This window comes from Hyalella azteca, unplaced genomic scaffold (assembly GCF_000764305.2).
Source record: "Hyalella azteca isolate HAZT.00-mixed unplaced genomic scaffold, Hazt_2.0.2 contig258, whole genome shotgun sequence".
Classification (NCBI taxonomy): Eukaryota; Metazoa; Arthropoda; class Malacostraca; order Amphipoda; family Hyalellidae; genus Hyalella; species Hyalella azteca.
The window spans coordinates 12,706-29,455 of NW_025930613.1; the positions used below are offsets into that span (position 1 = coordinate 12,706).

The 16,750-nt window shown below is 39.8% G+C and overlaps 1 protein-coding gene across 1 annotated transcript; it reads left to right on the top strand.

Moving 5' to 3' along the window:
* The first annotated feature begins 709 nt into the window (after positions 1-709).
* LOC108669378 lies at positions 710-15,698 on the top strand. The gene is made up of 11 exons (XM_018156694.2): positions 710-899; positions 6,810-7,535; positions 7,806-7,954; positions 8,139-9,071; positions 9,449-10,356; positions 10,600-12,134; positions 12,491-12,548; positions 12,838-12,926; positions 13,158-13,241; positions 13,520-13,671; positions 13,936-15,698. The coding sequence occupies exons 1-11, from the start codon at positions 857-859 to the stop codon at positions 14,005-14,007; spliced, it is 4,749 nt and encodes a 1,582-aa protein (XP_018012183.1). The 5' UTR covers positions 710-856; the 3' UTR covers positions 14,008-15,698.
* The last annotated feature ends 1,052 nt before the right edge of the window (positions 15,699-16,750 follow it).

The window sequence follows — 16,750 nt, forward strand, 5'->3', positions numbered from 1 at the left end:
ACGCGTGACTCATTTCAAATTTTATTCAAGCTAGATGCACACCTAATGATGATATTCGCCTCCACACGAAATTAGACAATAAATACAATACTTGGATACACTTGACTACTATTTTGTGACGAAAACATATGAACATAAATTTAATTGGGCGACGATCGTTTTCTTTTGCTAATAATGAACGCCTGTATATCTCTGCAAATCTAGTGTTCATTTTTTTATGGACTTGAGATAGTTGGCTGCGATTATCACTTACTAGGCTATTCGAAGTTGAAATAATGCATTTCCTCTGGAAAATATATAATCGACTTAATTGAGCCTGATTCAATTTTGTTGATTGCATTTTGAAAAACCTCAAAAGTGAGATCAAAATAAGTGTCCAGGATTCTTTTTAATCAATATTACATTACGGTCTTAATTTATAGTTTAGATTTAAACAACTAATGTTCAGTTGGCCAAATTTCGGAATTTTATTTCCTCATGTCGCACTAAATAATTTAAATACTATTAAAGAATTTTATGATTCCTATGAATTTGACCGGCTGTATCAATAATTTAAATGTGCTAATAAGTTTCGCGTTCTGGCTCAGCTTGATTGACCTTTGAAATTTCCTTCGTTTTCATGGTTCCTTTTGTTCTGTAAGATAATCAGTTTGGTGACAGTCGGTGCTTGTGTCCCGTGGCCGGACCGAGCGAGCGACCATGTCCACGAGCATCATCTCGGAAGCAGTCAGTGTGCCCGTGCCGCTCGCCTGAGTGAGATGTTTGCTTCGTGGCAGCCAGTTGAACAGATGCTGCGTTGCTCTTGTTAATTTTTTCCCTGTGATCATCCACTCGTTAGCTTCATGGATTTCCCTGGATGATGTCACGTAGGAAACAGAAATTTCCTCTTCATCTAAGGTGTAAGTATACCTTCTCTATTTTTGCTTAGTTATTCGCACCTTAAAATATGTTTATCTTTAACGCTATCTATAAATACACATGGAGGAGAAATGTGATAAATTGTTTCAATGTTTACATAGCTAGGCTAGATCATCACTTTAAACGCTGTCACAGGATTGGCAAAAATTTTCTCCTTATAGTTATAGTCTGTATTAAATTATTTCTGATTTCCTGTGTGGAGTGTCAACGGTGAGCCAACTTGTTCCAAGCACCAAATGCCTTATCATTATGATTATGTTTAATTATTATATCATTGCCCTATTGATTAATTTGGTACCGCCGTAGCGATGATGTTTTTGCCATGAGTAGGTATGACCTTTATAGTTGAAAAATTAAAAGAACCGAGTATAGTACAGAATCTGTATTATGCCTTACGTTGAGTTCGATTGGTAATATGGTTAGTGTATGATAAAAAAAAAGGCTCGAAATATTTTACGACCCGAGTTCCAGGAGCACGAGGTCTTGCTCAGGACTCAGGTATTACTGTTACTCTACTTTTAACAGACTAAGCTGTTTTACTTCAAATAAACTAACTAGGAACAGAGTCTGGTACACAGATTTTGTCTGATTTCGTACAACTCTCATACTCATAGTGTCAGACTGTCAGTGATAGTCTGGTCGTTTAGGATATCTTGGATGTTAACCTTTTTAGCGCATTTTCTCGTTTCTGAAAAAATGCTCTATTGTGCTCGTCTTGTCCGTCCGTCCGTCTGTCCGTCCGTGACTTCACGTTTCCGTCGACGAGAAAATTCGCTCTCTGTCACTCACTGCAGTGAGTACTGAGTTATATTTTTAACCTACTCTGTAGTCTATCTAATACCGGTAGCGGTACTGTTGTATTGCACTTTGTCTTTGAATAATCGTTTTCGGCTATGTTATTTTTAATTAACTCAAATTTGTAATACTACTATATTATTCGATTGACATATTTTCGTCTGAAAAATGTAACCAAACATCTTACTTTTATTCTCAAGGGATATTGAGACTTGAGAATTTCGTTTGCTAATTTCGGGATGCTTGCTTGCATATTTCGACGTTAGTTTACCAAACCTCCTTTAATACTTAGGCGATGCCTGGCTAGCCTTTTCAGTACGAATTTATCGATGTACAAAATAAAACCTGTATATTGAACGAGAATCTTCAGCGTGTATACTGATAAAAATTGTGCTTAACATTGTTTTCTTGGAGATGCGTAGTCATAATCACCCACGTGTGCACGGGATGAAACTTGGAGCCTAACTTACCGGAGGCACGCGTCGCCTCTGTCGTGCATACCAACTTCAGTGTACCGCCCATGTCGCGTGCTATTATTATCTGATTTCCCACTTTGCTACTGATTTATATTTTACCATATAATTAAGCTATAACTCAGTGCAGATTTTATTTTCAAGTAATAGAATTTTCTTATCATGTTTCGTTGCTATGTTACGAGCCGGGTTCATTTGCTGTATTAGGCTATAGTTTTGTAGGTAGACAAATATTTTGGCGATCAAAAGTATTGATTTGTAACTTTCTGCGACAATAACAGATATTAGTTCACCTTAGAGTGTATATTTGACATATTACTGTAAATTTATTGAATTCACACCAAAGCATTACCATTGGTGTAACCACTTATTTCATTTTACGTCGTTTTTATAGGAAGAATGCTCGTTTAGTCACGTGTGCTCTGACAAATACAGAACGATAAAAAAAATCAGTTGGATGTGATTGGTTACGTGTCCCATGTAGGGGTTCCGCTGCTGCGACCGCACTCCTGCGTCCCCCCCCTCGCTTTATCCGTAGGCTTCTCTCCCTCCCTCCCCCTGAACCCCAGGCCACCCGCTCATGGGAGAGTAGCATGGCTCCAGGGCACAGGAGCAAGTGCAGCGCACGGCTGCCAACCGCTCCGTTCATATACACGGTGTGCACGTGTAACGTCCAACGCTCCCCCTTATCTCGTTAATAATTGCTAATTATGTAACTTATTTCTTGCGTATATGCTGAGATGCCGCTGACAAGTGCTGCACTTTACTTGGGAGCTCCTTGTCATCTTCTGATTGGCTATAAATGTATGGTTCATGTATCTCATGGTCGTTTTTATTCCCTAGTATTCTTTATCCCGTTTCAATATCTTGACACATGGCTGGCGTTGCTTCCGAATTTGTGAAGTAAACGTTTTTGAACAGCCGTTAATCTTTGTTCACTGACGAGCGTCTTATATGGTTAATATAACTGTGAACAAAGGTTAAATAACAACCTCACGATAATAAATCATTGGTGTGTAACACCTTCTTTGAAATTTACCATTTGACTTGCAGATATTTGGGTGGTTTCCAATAATTTGTATTATTCAATTTTAATATGGCTTATCCAGCTAACTAATTGATGAGGCGATAAATTTCGTCTTGAACTCCTTAGCATCTCCGATGAAGAATCGCGTTAGTGGAAAAGTATAAAGAAGCCGTAAACTACTAATATATTGTCCAAAAATAACCTCTTCTTCTTGTTATTGATTTATCCAACTTGTCTTTATAAGAATGATCATGAACTAAATTATTTTCAGTATTTATTAGATTAACTGCCATGGTTTGAATAGCGAATCCCTTTGTCATCAGCCTGTTAGGGCTGCGGTTTCGGTTAGGTGTCTGCGCGTCTAGGCAAGACGCGAGGCGGGCGCCGTGCTTGGGAAGGAATCCTACCAAGGATTTAGGATCTTGGGGCAGCAGTTGGTAGCCCCTACATCGGGGCAGCAGGCGTGCGTGTTGCATGCGTCGGTACGTGCTGCGAGCACTTGACGCTTTTATATGGTGCCTAGTAATGAAGGATCATATAATGCAAAAATCACATTATACTCACTAATATGTTGAGCTCAAAATTTTGAAATACCTTTTTGGAAATGGGATGCGTTGACACCGACTCCGGCGCGTGTCTGTATAAGGTTTTGGGGGCAGTTTTATTTCGGTGATTGAACGCACGCGTTGCTACTGACCAATGAGCGATCGCGACGTTGCCACGTCTACTGCCTGTGAGCGGGGCGGTCGGACGCCGCTCCGACAACCCGTGTAGCCAGGGTCGCTGGGCATCGAAAATCGCGCGGCTCTTTATCGTCCTCGGGTTTGCCTCGTCTGTCGCTTTACTTTTCGTTCAAGTTTCTCTCACAGCTTCGCGTGTTATTGTAACGCTGACACATTACGTCCAATTTTCTCCCTCCGTTGATTGTATGGCATGAAGTTAGCATTTAAGGCAACCTCGAATTTTGCGCGTTTTCGTATGTAATGTTGATTTGCAGGTTAATACGGTTTTATTCCTATAATATCGGTATTTCGGCATATAAATTGTTTCATAGCAGATTTACGCCTTGGCTTACAAATGTCTTTACACGGATTGCGAGTAAATGCATATTTTAAGTCGTCAGGACTTTCGAACCAAATTAAATAATAAAAAGCACTGGTGATTCCTCTCACTACCACCCTAATCCGTTATCATCTACAATTTCCCATGCACAAGTGAATCGCCGTATTTTGTGACGATTTTATTCATTTTATAATTATCGAATTCTCTTGATATCACTTTATCACCTAAGATAACCGAGCTCAACTGCAATGAGGAAAAAGTGTCACGGATCAATTTTTTATACAATTATCATATGAAAACTGGCTTGCTATAAATTAATGCCACTTGTCGTTTGTCTACTGCGTTACTCAATTTGTGTAAGGACGTTTTAAACTGTTAGGCTGAGACTGTGCTTTTTTGCGCATTTTAAGAGATTTTGAGCGCTTTACATTAATTTGATTAGGGTGTCGACTGGTTTAAAAGTCTGCTCTTCTTGATCGAATTTACGTCGCCTTATCTCTGTATCTTATCTGTCAACGGTGAAAATGAATTTTCAACAGTTCCAAAATTTACTGTAGAGAATTTAGTTTATTTATGATGACAGTAATTTATTTACTGTTCGGGAAATGACAAAGAGGAAACTTATGGTAAAGAATAATTGACATTAGCATTAAAAAACTTCAAATAGTAGCCCCGTTTTCTTTGTTTATGGTTGAAATCTTCGTCGTTTCTTAAAAGATACTCTCATTTGACTGTAGATAATTCGCGCCTCTGAATTACCATTATTTGTGTTTATTGATTGACAAATTTCGAATAATTTTGTCTAAAATACGCTCCATGTATTTGTGTTACGTTTGCTTATAAAATATTCGTCACGTTTTGCCGAAACCGTTTAGACTTTAGTGTCATGCGATTGATAGCCAGGTAAACAACCTTTATGTTCTTACTAATATAGTGTAGGCGCAAATTTTCTCTTGTTCTTTGTTGCTTGTGTCCTCTTATGTTAATCAGCTCTCTCGGGGTGACATTTTCACGTGTAACTTGCACTCAATGAAACCCACGCACTCGCATTGCCGAGCACGTGTGTCTTCTCGATCTGAGAGAACTTCCTCCTCCCGTCTGATCTTTAGGTATATTCTCAGTCTTCACGTTTACTCTTAGTTAACAGTTAACACCAGTAACGCAATAAACATTTTAGTTGATCAATCACTGGTACACGTTTTCTAATGATGCATTAATTTTTTGTTTATCGGTCATTATATTTTGCATTTTCGAGTTAGCTTGTGTAAATGTGAGGCGATCTTTGTTTTTATTGATCACGATCATTTCGTTTCAGAATTTAAATAAAGATAAATTGAGTGGAAAATTTTTTCTTCCATTGGCCTGCACTTGCATATTGCACAAGCATAAATATTATCAGTGGTTTCATATCTGCTTGTCTAATTTTATGAATTATAAAATGTGAGTTACTATTTATCAACTAAACTGAAGGCGCAATCGCAAAATCTAATTCAGGGTGGGCGCAAAACTGTGTGAGTTGCAATAAGAAATGTATACGGTATTGTGAATATTGGAGGCTTGCTTGATGCAGACTCGTTGAACATTGAAGACATGGATGAAGCAGACACATTGAGCATTGTTGTCATGGCTGAAGCAGACTCACTGAACATTGTTGGCATGGATGATGCAGACTCACTGAACATTGTTGGCATGGCTGAAGCAGACTCAGGTTGGTGTAATGGTTCAGGTGTGATACCCAGAGGAGCTGCTGACGCGCTACGTGCCGTCGTATTGATCTGCCGGCCGATGGCGCTCCGGGGCACGTGCTGCACGCGCCCGCCCCTCCCTTCCCCTCTCCTCCCGCTCTGCCGCCCTCTGCACTGTCCCACTGCCATCCCTCGACTGCCACTGCCGTCTCTCGACTGCCACTGCCGTCTCTCGACTGCCACTGCCGTCCCTCGACTGCCACTGCCGTCTCTTGACTGCCACTGCCGTCTCTTGACTGCTACTGCCAGAACTGGCGTTCAGACTGTTATGCCCAAGCTGCTGAAAACATTTTTCAACTAATGCGGCCATTGTTCAACTAAGAGCTGTTCATCAACCGAAAGAGCCATGTCCTACGGTCCTGGCATTCCTGGAGTTAAAAATCATCTACTGCTAATTAAACTTTTTACCTGCATAATTTCGCATTATTGTATTACATTTCTTGTACCATCGAATTAACAGCGGAATTCTTGAGCATCGCTTTGCTCCCTGTAGTATGTGATAAATAACGAGTGATAATTGTTCATGGGAGATTCAACGATCTACTTTCGCTAGTAAATGAATATGTATTTGTAAATACCAACAAATGAATATTTATTATTAGAAAACCTAATGTAAAGAAAAGGGAAATTTTAACTAACACCTCTTCGCATACAATTCGTTGGGATACTTTGGTAAGATTCATTATTTATTCTCGATAAAAAAGTTGATTCTGTTCAATTTTTCGATTAATTCAAAATTGGCTCAACCACTTCAATTTCAAATTGAACTTAGATCATGTTTTTCAACAGGTGGAGACGAAATCGTGGTAGCCGCAGCGGATTCCTCAAAAAGAAGAATCGGGTTCAGGTTTGCTTCTGATCCTCTCAACTCTGATATTGCACGGAAACTTAGACCTACCAGCTCATCTTTAGTGCGGAAAAGAGCAAGGATCTTGACGAAAATGAAAGATAATTCCTCGTCTGCTGCTGAAAGTGATAGCGGGAATCGTTCTCGAAACTTTCTTTCGAAAACTGCAATGAAAAGAAAACCGACGAATCGTTACCAACGTCTAAAGCATCAAGACGTGAACAAGAAAGTGGGGTGCAAAATTAACCCTATGCGCGAAGAAACCCATGAATTGACAGGAAAGAGATTCAAATTCTTAGCTACTTCATGTCAAGCTTCAGAAAAACTCGACTCGACTGAACACTCACCATTAACCATTTCTCAGGCCTGTGCCGCGGACGATATAAGTGAATCATCTACGCTCAATAAAAGTGTAAAAATGTCTGAACCGCCTGAGGAACGCGTGCCCAGTCCGCTATTGACCCATGGCAGCGCGATGTCGCATCAGGAAACCACCAAGAAACCTTTGACCGAGCGAGACCAGGAATTTAATTCCCCTCCATCGACTCGGGATGGTTGTATCGTAGATAAAACTACTGCTTCGATTACCAAGTCCTGTGCTGATGTTGCTGCCGATGACTGTTTTTCCGCTTTTGCTCATGTTAGGTCATTTAGTAATCTTGATGTTGGTGAGTTTCTAACCATAAGTAAGCACCGATAGTTCTAATTTTCTCCTATAGGTATATCGCTTTATTGCCGTCTTGTTGCTCAAATTTTTATTTTTAATTTGTGCCTGTTTTTTGAGTAAATTTGCTTCATGTTCCACGTATTTCTTTTCTAGTCGGTTGAAATAAAATACAACTTGATGCATTTTGGAAATCTTCTTATTTTTTCAGTCGAGTTAAGTGCATCGTGTTGAGTATACTGCATGTGTGATAAATATTTTAATTTATTTGCAGCGCTGAGCAAGCAACTTGGCATTGATTTGAAGTCTCCTGAACATAGCATTTTGGTCAGAAGAAGCGCTGGTTTCAGATCTAACGACCACCTCCTAACCAAGTCGACTTCTGAAAGCCACGTTTCGGCAGAAGATACCAAATCGGACTTGGTATGTTTTGAATAATTATTTGTATAACTCTCAGTTTTTCATCAGAACTCAGTGATATTGTCGTTCTTCTGCGACCTAGATATTCTATAAATTAATGTGGAAACAAATCATGATTATATTCATCATGGTTATTTACATCGCTTTTAGTGTAGCGGAACAAACAAAGGTTTTCTTTAATTTCCAGGACTTCTCGGATGAATCTCAGCCGCTGGATCTCAGTTGCCGAAGAGACGTACTCCTTGACGGCAAAAAACTACTGCCTGCGACAGTTAATGGACTGTTAGCTGATGAAATAGGGAGTATCCACTACTCCATGAACATCTCTACTCCTAAATCAATGTGCAGTCATTCTTTACTCGAGGCTGTGAGAGATGCTAAACAAGTGACTTGTAACACAGGTTCCTTGATGAAAGTCGTAAAAAATGGCCAAACTGAGAGAAGTTCAAAATCTTCTAGACCAACAAGTTCGGTATCGTCCGTGCCGTTCCTCCTGCCTATAAACTCGACGTTCCAACTGCCTGTTACCTCACGACTAGGTTTGGAAGCGTCGAGAGCAGCTGGACTGAAGAGTACCAGTGATGTTGCTCATTTCACTCGAAATAAATCTACAGACAACAAGAACACTTGCACCATCCGAAAAGTTCCCGAGAGTATGTGCGAAATTGAGTCCATCGGCGATAGTTCTTCAGACGGTTCAACCTATTCCGGTAAAGAATCTTCCAAAATTTTGAGCTCGACTGACGAAAATGATGAAGGTATCATTGGCGATTCCGTTAAAATTTCTAACTTCATTAGCCGTGACTGCAGTGATTATTTTTCTGATCCCAATAGTCTTTCAATTTCCAACGCTCCTGGAAGCATTAATGGCAGTTGTTCCAGGCAACAAAGGAGTCCTTTCGACGTTGAAAGGCAAAACATGGAGAACGAACTTCGTGAATTTGAAGCCAAGGTTTTTAATTACGAGCAAGCACGCTTGTACCTCAGGGACGATTCAAGCGCACTAGATGTGTGCGCAAAATTACCTCTGTTGAATACTGGTAAAGAAAAGAAAATATTCACAGTGAAGGAGGACAGCGAAAATGATCGGCAAACAACGGTTACCGTGCATTCTGAACAGGCAAGTTGTTGTGGAAACTTAATTAGTTTTAAATTCGATAAATTTGGGCTATTTCCGTTGCTATATAAATGCAATTTTTGGATTGATATATTTGTGAAATTTCAGACAATATCATTCGTGATTCATTTTCTGCCATTAATTCTTTCAACAATTTGTCTCATTTTCTACAATTTTACTGCTTCGAGCCTCTTGTCTCATTGGCATCGTCCTTCTAAATTGACAACGGAGTATAATGTTATGAATTTATTTTATCGTCACCGGCACTGATTAATGCTAATTAATGAATTTTGAAGTCATTAATAAGTTATTGCCATTTTGCGATTATATGAATATTAATCTATCATCCTGGGCTCTGAAGTATCTCTCTCATCTGGCAGGTGTTATCCAGTCGTCTCTTGTGTATCGACCATCGGAGCGGGTGTCGGCGTGAGCTGTATTTGTGCTACCTCTGTAACTGCGCTTTTACATCTGCTACTGACCTGCACCGTCATGTCGATCAGGATCATTTAACGCACTACACGTGCTCTCTTTGTGGTTTTACGACTCACGCGCCCACGTTATTCTCGCTGCATGTCCACCAGCAGCACATCGCGCCAGCTAAGATCCACTTGAACTCCTTGTGCCGAACTTCGTATTCTTTGCCTTCTTCGACGTCTCCTTGTGCAGAAAAGTCGACCTTGTCCATTGTGGATGCAATCGCAAGTATTGCTTCTGCAGGCACTCTAAATGTTGAAAAAACTTCGTCATCTCTTGGAGAAAGAATCGTAGATTTAACCTCTGGAGGCACACTGAAAGGAAACTCATGTATTGCAAACTTCAGCAGCAATGAATTATTGCTCTCTCCAGGAAAAGCTGCATCCGAGTTGGGATTGACACGTCATGAGACTACAGTTTCAAACAATGGCACACAAAGAGTTACAGAATCCATTGATACTCTTCTTGAAAACAATAATAATAAAAATGTTGATATAGATTCCAGCGATTTGAGATTTAATTCTGGGACTCCATCAGAAATCTCACAAGAATCATCTCGTGTTGGCGATGTTACAGACATCACGGAAAGCTCTTGCCCCGGTTCGACACGTAAGCGAACTTACTCAAGTGCATTCGGAAACAGAGCTGGACATAGCGGCAGAAGCTTTTCTGATAGTGGTTCATTTACTCAAGAAAATATTTCACGAGCCAAACTCTCAGCAGCATTTGACAGCGAAAAGCTTCCATCGCGAGATGGAGATGAGCTCGCGCTCGATAAGAGCTGCCGAGGCTCTTTCAAGCATGAGCCCGAGTGAGTAGACATTAAAAGTGATTATTTGGCTAGTATTCTTAGTAAGACCAGTATTGTTATCATATGTAACGAATTTGAATTTTGCCCTCAAGTATGGGCTTTTTCAAGGGGTCATAATTACTGATAATTAGAGCCCGTATTTTACGACTTTGAATGAATATAAATTTACATTTTGTTGCTTGGTCGATATAACAATTTATTTATATCTCTCCGCATTGCTTATTCTTTTTGTTTTCCTTGCAGAGAGCGACGATCCCCGTTTTTGTCTCCTGATGACGACAGTGATGTCACTGTGGCACAAATGCTTACTGCCCTCAGGCGAGGGTCGTTAACGAGGCAATATTTTCCTGAGAACTTGACAAATGTGACAACTTGCAACATGCTGACTCGCAACGGTATTATCACGTGCCGTGCTTCATCTCCCGTTACAAACTTACAAAATTTCGAATCACTGTCTTCTTACGCAGCTGGTGGCCATGCCAGTAAATCTCTTAAAAAGTTATCCTCTCCCTGTATCGAGATCCCAAACAAATACAGAGAGTTGCCAGATGCTGACAAACCAATTTCACATTCTCCGCCTTCCCTAATCTCAGCCAGCCAATGTTCTGACAGCCAATGTTCTGGTTCCATTAATTACACCGAATCGGACTATGTTAGTTCCTCTGAAGGAACTGGAGTTTTTTGCATTAAAACAGAAGTGCAAGATGTGGTAACAGCACATGATGTTCTGAAACTTAGAGAAGAGAATGTTATCGCAGGACTTGTGAACGGGGCAGACGTTTCCAAAAATTTGACTGCGTTTGCAGTTTTATCACAAGCCGACACTTTGCCTGTAACCAAGACTCATGCTGTGAACTATCCCAAGCTCAAGCTGAAGAACGGTGCAATTTCTGCGAATGGTAAAGAAAAACACGCATCTATGGAAGGTGAAAATGTGTTCAAAATGTACCAGTGTCGGTACTGCGAGAAAAAATTTGATCGAGCTTTTTCATGCAATCGTCACGAGCGGGTGCACACTGGCTACAAACCTTGCTACTGCAAACATTGTGGCAAGGGCTTCAGTGAGCCTCGGAACTTGCGGCATCACATGATCCGCTTCCACTCAGACGGATCTATGAAACATTTGATCAGACGCGACCGTCGTCGACGGCTTAGTGGCGAGTATGGGATGATGCCACTGTCAAAGCCTGCGGGTGTTCTCTACTCGCCCGGAGTATTTCAAAACCCTGTGTCTTCTGGTTTTTCTTTTAAAAATGGCATTGCTGAAAATATTGCTATGAAAGCTTTTTCGGACAACGGTCTGAAAAACTTTTTGCAGCTTATCGAGCCGCTTCAACAGAAATCTCTCGCTATGAACGACATCGTCAACAGCAATGTAGGGGACGTTAAGATGCAGCCTTGTGTTCAGTCTCTATTGGGAAGCAACGCTGACACGAAGCCACAGCAGATATTCGCAAAAGCTGGAGTTAATCTCCTTTTAAAATCACAATTGCCTTTTGCTACTCTTTTGTCTGATGTCCCAACGTCTCCTGTTGATCTCACCAGAGTTACAGATTTAATCAGAAGCGACGCTGACACCAATTATGATTCCGAATATTCACTCGGGTACAGTAGTATTAATTCTGAGGCGAATGTGTGCAGACAAGTCCCAACATCTGCCTCTGATACTGTGAGTGAGGATGACAAACTTGAAGCTCCTACGAATCAATTGTGTGATGGCTTGGACGATGATCAGCCGTCAATCAGAGATGCCGACATTCATGTAATTGATGAAAACGGTAAGTTGGTCGTAAACAAACGACTATATGGCTGTTCTCTTGTATGTAAACGATTGCCAAATAACACTACTTTCTTCGAAACTTATGACAAGCCTACGATAAAATCCTACTTTCAGAGTTGTCCAGATGAATCAATTGCAACATGAAACCAGTTTTTTTTATCAATTTAAAAAACGACGCCGTTGATTTTGTCGTTTATCTATACAATCATGATATATAATTTAGACACAATGCTGTCGGGGTAAATTGATATAACAGGCCTGTGAAGTCGTGAATTTATATTGTTATGAAACTGACAGGAACGTGTAATAATTTCACGCTCATTGCTCACGCACACGTTTTTTTCCTCCTTCCAGAGATTCAACCGTCATCTCCAGAGGATCACACGCCAAATTTCTCCAGCGCATCTCCAAAGTAAGTTTCAAGATTTTAATTACTCACACTGATGCTTCTTGTCATGTATAAGCTTATACATCATTTTACTATCAATATTGTAACAGCTAAGATATCAAAGTAACGTAGCGACGAATTTTCTGTTACAGCTCTACTTCTCCAGCTCTGCTCTGGATACCAGCAAATCGTTATTATGCTGTGACGCATAACTTGCAAATCTATATTACCATGAACCTTAAACCTATCATTTCTTTGTCACTTATGCAAATTCCGTGTGAACAGAAATTTAAATTATATTCCTCTTTTTCAGAGAGAGTTCGACAAGTGAAGGTGTCAGGGAACCGCTGCTCCTCTCGCTTCACTGCTCCGAGACGCTCTCTCAGGATGTCTCAGCGCGAGGTGGGCTGTGTATTGAGAGCTACTCTAAAAATTTCTCGTTTGCTAAGTAGCTGAAAGACCCGTTATGTGCTGACTCTAGTTTATAATTCTCTGCTGACTCTAGTTTATTATTCATCCCGAATATTTCTTACTCACTTTAGGCCCTTACTGGTAGGTTAACGCGTTTACACGAGTTTGAAGACATTCGTCATTTGAAAGCTCAAATTAATGTTATTCCACCCTCTTCGCCAGATGCGACGCTTCACAACTGCAATTTTTGTGGCTATTCTGCTCGCTCAGCGAGTCAACTGCGGGTTCATCAGCTCCGGCACAAAGGTTAACATTGCGTGTACGGTATCTCGCTCTACATCGAGAATAGTCAATTTTGAAATTGGTATACAATTCTACTTTTAACCACAGATCAGAGGAAATTTTTTACAGAATTAAACTTTCTGAAGTTAACTAGCGCCATATTTTATAAATTTGAATTTCATCCGTCTGTTTTTGTCGTGAGCCGTTTATCAAAATTTGACCTTTTACGTAATTTAACGTATAAAGTTATCCAGCAAATTACTAATCTGTGATTAATTCTCAAGTTTGATTTTAACTTGAAGGAGTGAAGGAGCACAGCTGTGCGGTGTGCAACTACAGCGGCGTGACGCTGAGCGACCTCACGCGACACAAGAAGACAAACTCCAACGTCCTCAGAAGCGCTAACATTTGCGCCTGTTGTGGTCTGGGCTTCCCAGCACCTGATCAGCTCCAGGCAAGATAATCCTATAATGTCAACGATACTTCTTAATTGTTGCCGAGCTTTGTATCAGATTTACGAAACTTGCGCGCATATTTCACGTTAAGACATATTAGGAACCTACCATGATCATTTTTTCTATTTTCACAGCAGATTTATTTTTCTTACTTTGTGGAAGTTGTAAATGACTAAATTAAAACGTTAAATTACAATTCTAAATCTACTTTACATCATGTGCAAATGTAGTGAATGTTTCTGAGCCTAATTTTATCGCTCCAGGTACACATATTAAAACAACATCCTGAACTCGAAGGAGCGACATCTCTACTTCAGATGAGCCTCGGCCAATGACTGAGTCTTCTTTTGCCTCTTTGCAAAAAACATCTTGGTTAGATACGGAGTCAGTTTTTACAACTATTCAGTTGATCTTCATGTGCTGATAGTTTACCAAGCTAAGGTGGAGTGGGCCGAGCTAAAGGCAAATTTCATGTATAACATCGTATACAAGAACAGGAACAAATATGGTGGTTTTCCTTGAGTCAGTTTTGAGCAGGTATTCGACCGGCTATATCACTGCTCACCTAAACCGAATAAATATTTAATTTATGGTAACACAAGCAAAAGACATGTGCCGTAGATTGAAACTTGAAAATAATCTAATTGATACATTTCTTTCTTGTGATGTCCTGGTCGGAACTGTAAATTGTCGGTCATTGAGTTTTATAGCCTTGTTTATATACAATAGTACAACAGCAGTTAATGAATGTACTCTTTATCGAGTTGTTCTTCTTTGCTCTCTAAAGCTATTTAAATTTGGATTGACAGTTAAGTCATTAATAATATAATGATGCAATTATTTGGGGCTCAGGGGGATTGCAAGGCCTTTCGTTTCAAGACGATACATTTCAAATAATTTAGTATATCAATGTTTACAATGTGCCATTAGCTCGGTTTTGTTTTCGTTGCACAGGCGACGCATAAGTTGACTGCTTTGTTCGGCAGGCTATGAACGGCAATTATTTACTCCCACTGAGATCTCTGATCCTGTTAGATCGAATTATTGTCTTAGTGTTGTTAAGTTTTGAAGTTCCAATTCGTAATTACCAGACGAAGATTTATTCCACAACCATTCCAGTTGAATTTACGTATAAAGAGTTTATGGTCTAAGTTAACGAGCCTGTGATAGGCTTGTGCAATGTTATTCCTGTCGATATTATCAGGTACGCAGATAGACATTAGATGTAGAGACACACCGGCTCAATAACGCTTTTCGTTGATCAGCCGACTATGTTTTCCGCGGCGTCTCCTTTTTTTTCTTGCAATGGCGATCGTCCAATAAATTAGGTACGAATAAGTAAGATGGGCGCCGCAAACGAAGCCTTAACTCTAGATAATCTTATTGCCACAAAAGGCGTTGTCGTGAGATTGTTCTTACAGCCAGATCGCAATGTAACTTAGAATTATTCCATTTGTTTTGTTCCGCATATTATCTTCCACAAATTTATTCAACCGTCCGATGCATCACACTCGATGCGGATGCTTATTTAATAAACAATTTAGCGCTTTCGCTCTACTGCATCTGGGCATTTTGCTGCTGGCATTCTAGAGTATACGCTTAGATTAGGCAACTGTTTACGATGAAAGCACTTTAGAAGCAGCTTTTATTAATAAGCGGTGAGATTGCAATTATCCTAAGCGATTAAGCTTCACTGTTGATCTATCATGTTAAGTTAGAATTGTGATTATAAAGTTGCAGGTTGTTACCAAATTTGGCAATTGATCACTCATCCTTAAATTTACAATTGTAATATGTTACGCAATGCATTTCAATGTTATGCACCCAAGAGATCACGTGAGAAATTTTGTTCGAATCTCTTCAAAGAATCAAGTAATTTGTTATTCATGCTTATGTCAATGATCAACTGTATTTGATTTTGATAGTGCAAACAGACTCCTACCTCATCACCTGTCATTCCAGTGCGTTGTCATACTTTGTGCAATGTTCACTTGCACAAAGTGGTCTAATAAAACATTGAATCGCCTTACTTCATTAATATGCCTTTCAGACTCGACAAGCATTTTCCAAGAAATTTGGGCACTTTTGATACCAGATTTATACTCTTTCTGCAAAACCATGCAAAAAAGGACTTTAAAAATTCATCACAACCATACGGTTAACCCGTATTCTAATTCATTAGCTGTGTTTACTTCATAGTTTTTTAATCTTAATCGATTGAATATAACACAGTATGTATTAATAATTTGGTGGATGCTCATTTGATCACGTATGAATCGTCTCATGACGAATACTTAACTCTAACTTCAAAAGTACAGATGCCGAAAACCTTTATTCTCCGCTTACCATCAGAATGTTAAACATAATTCGGGTAAACGGTACGTACATATTTATCGAAATCACAGTTATTGGACATTACTTCTCATAATCATTATGCACCTTCAACATGCTTAGTGATGTATAGAATATGATCTTCGTTATACATCATAATTTCAAAATTGGATAATGAATGAAAGCGCGGGCAAACGGAACCGCATAAATGAACTCGCTTCGATGCATTCATAACTTTTAGTATTTTGATTCGATGTGATAAGGCTTCTGTCAAAATCTCTTATGGAAATCGATGGTTAACAACGCTATTACAAGCACAAGCTACTATAACTATTGGCTGTAAGGTTCAAGGTAATAGCACCTAGATTCTGAAAGATAATTCAGATAACAGATGGATGGAACAATGATCTATAAGGGCCAGGGCACAGAGGACGCCAGACAATTCCGCCGTATAAATGAAAGCCGCCACAATGCCGTATATTCCCGCCGCCACAATGAAAAGATGAGGCTTTTTAATGCAGGTAAAACACTCCTGTCAATTAGATGAAGCATGTGCGTGATACAATATTGTCAAGAATTCAGGCGTATAATAACTAATTACTAAATTAAGATGTTAGGTAGGTCAAAGGGGACTTCATTTGAAAGGATAAAAAACATGAGGGTAGGTGAGCCCGTGTGTTACAACGTATCCTACGTAAGGGTACGCACACAGTGAAAGCAGGTTGCCAGCGTGCTGGTTACCTGCTC

Excerpts from the sequence above, each read along its gene's own strand:
- LOC108669378 (XM_018156694.2), top strand. The coding sequence starts at position 857 with ATGATGTCACGTAGGAAACAGAAATTTCCTCTTCATCTAAGGT. Across the intron at positions 7,536-7,805 it reads ATTTAGTAATCTTGATGTTG|CGCTGAGCAAGCAACTTGGC; the intron begins GTGAGTTTCTAA and ends ATTTATTTGCAG. Across the intron at positions 13,242-13,519 it reads TCATCAGCTCCGGCACAAAG|GAGTGAAGGAGCACAGCTGT; the intron begins GTTAACATTGCG and ends TTTAACTTGAAG.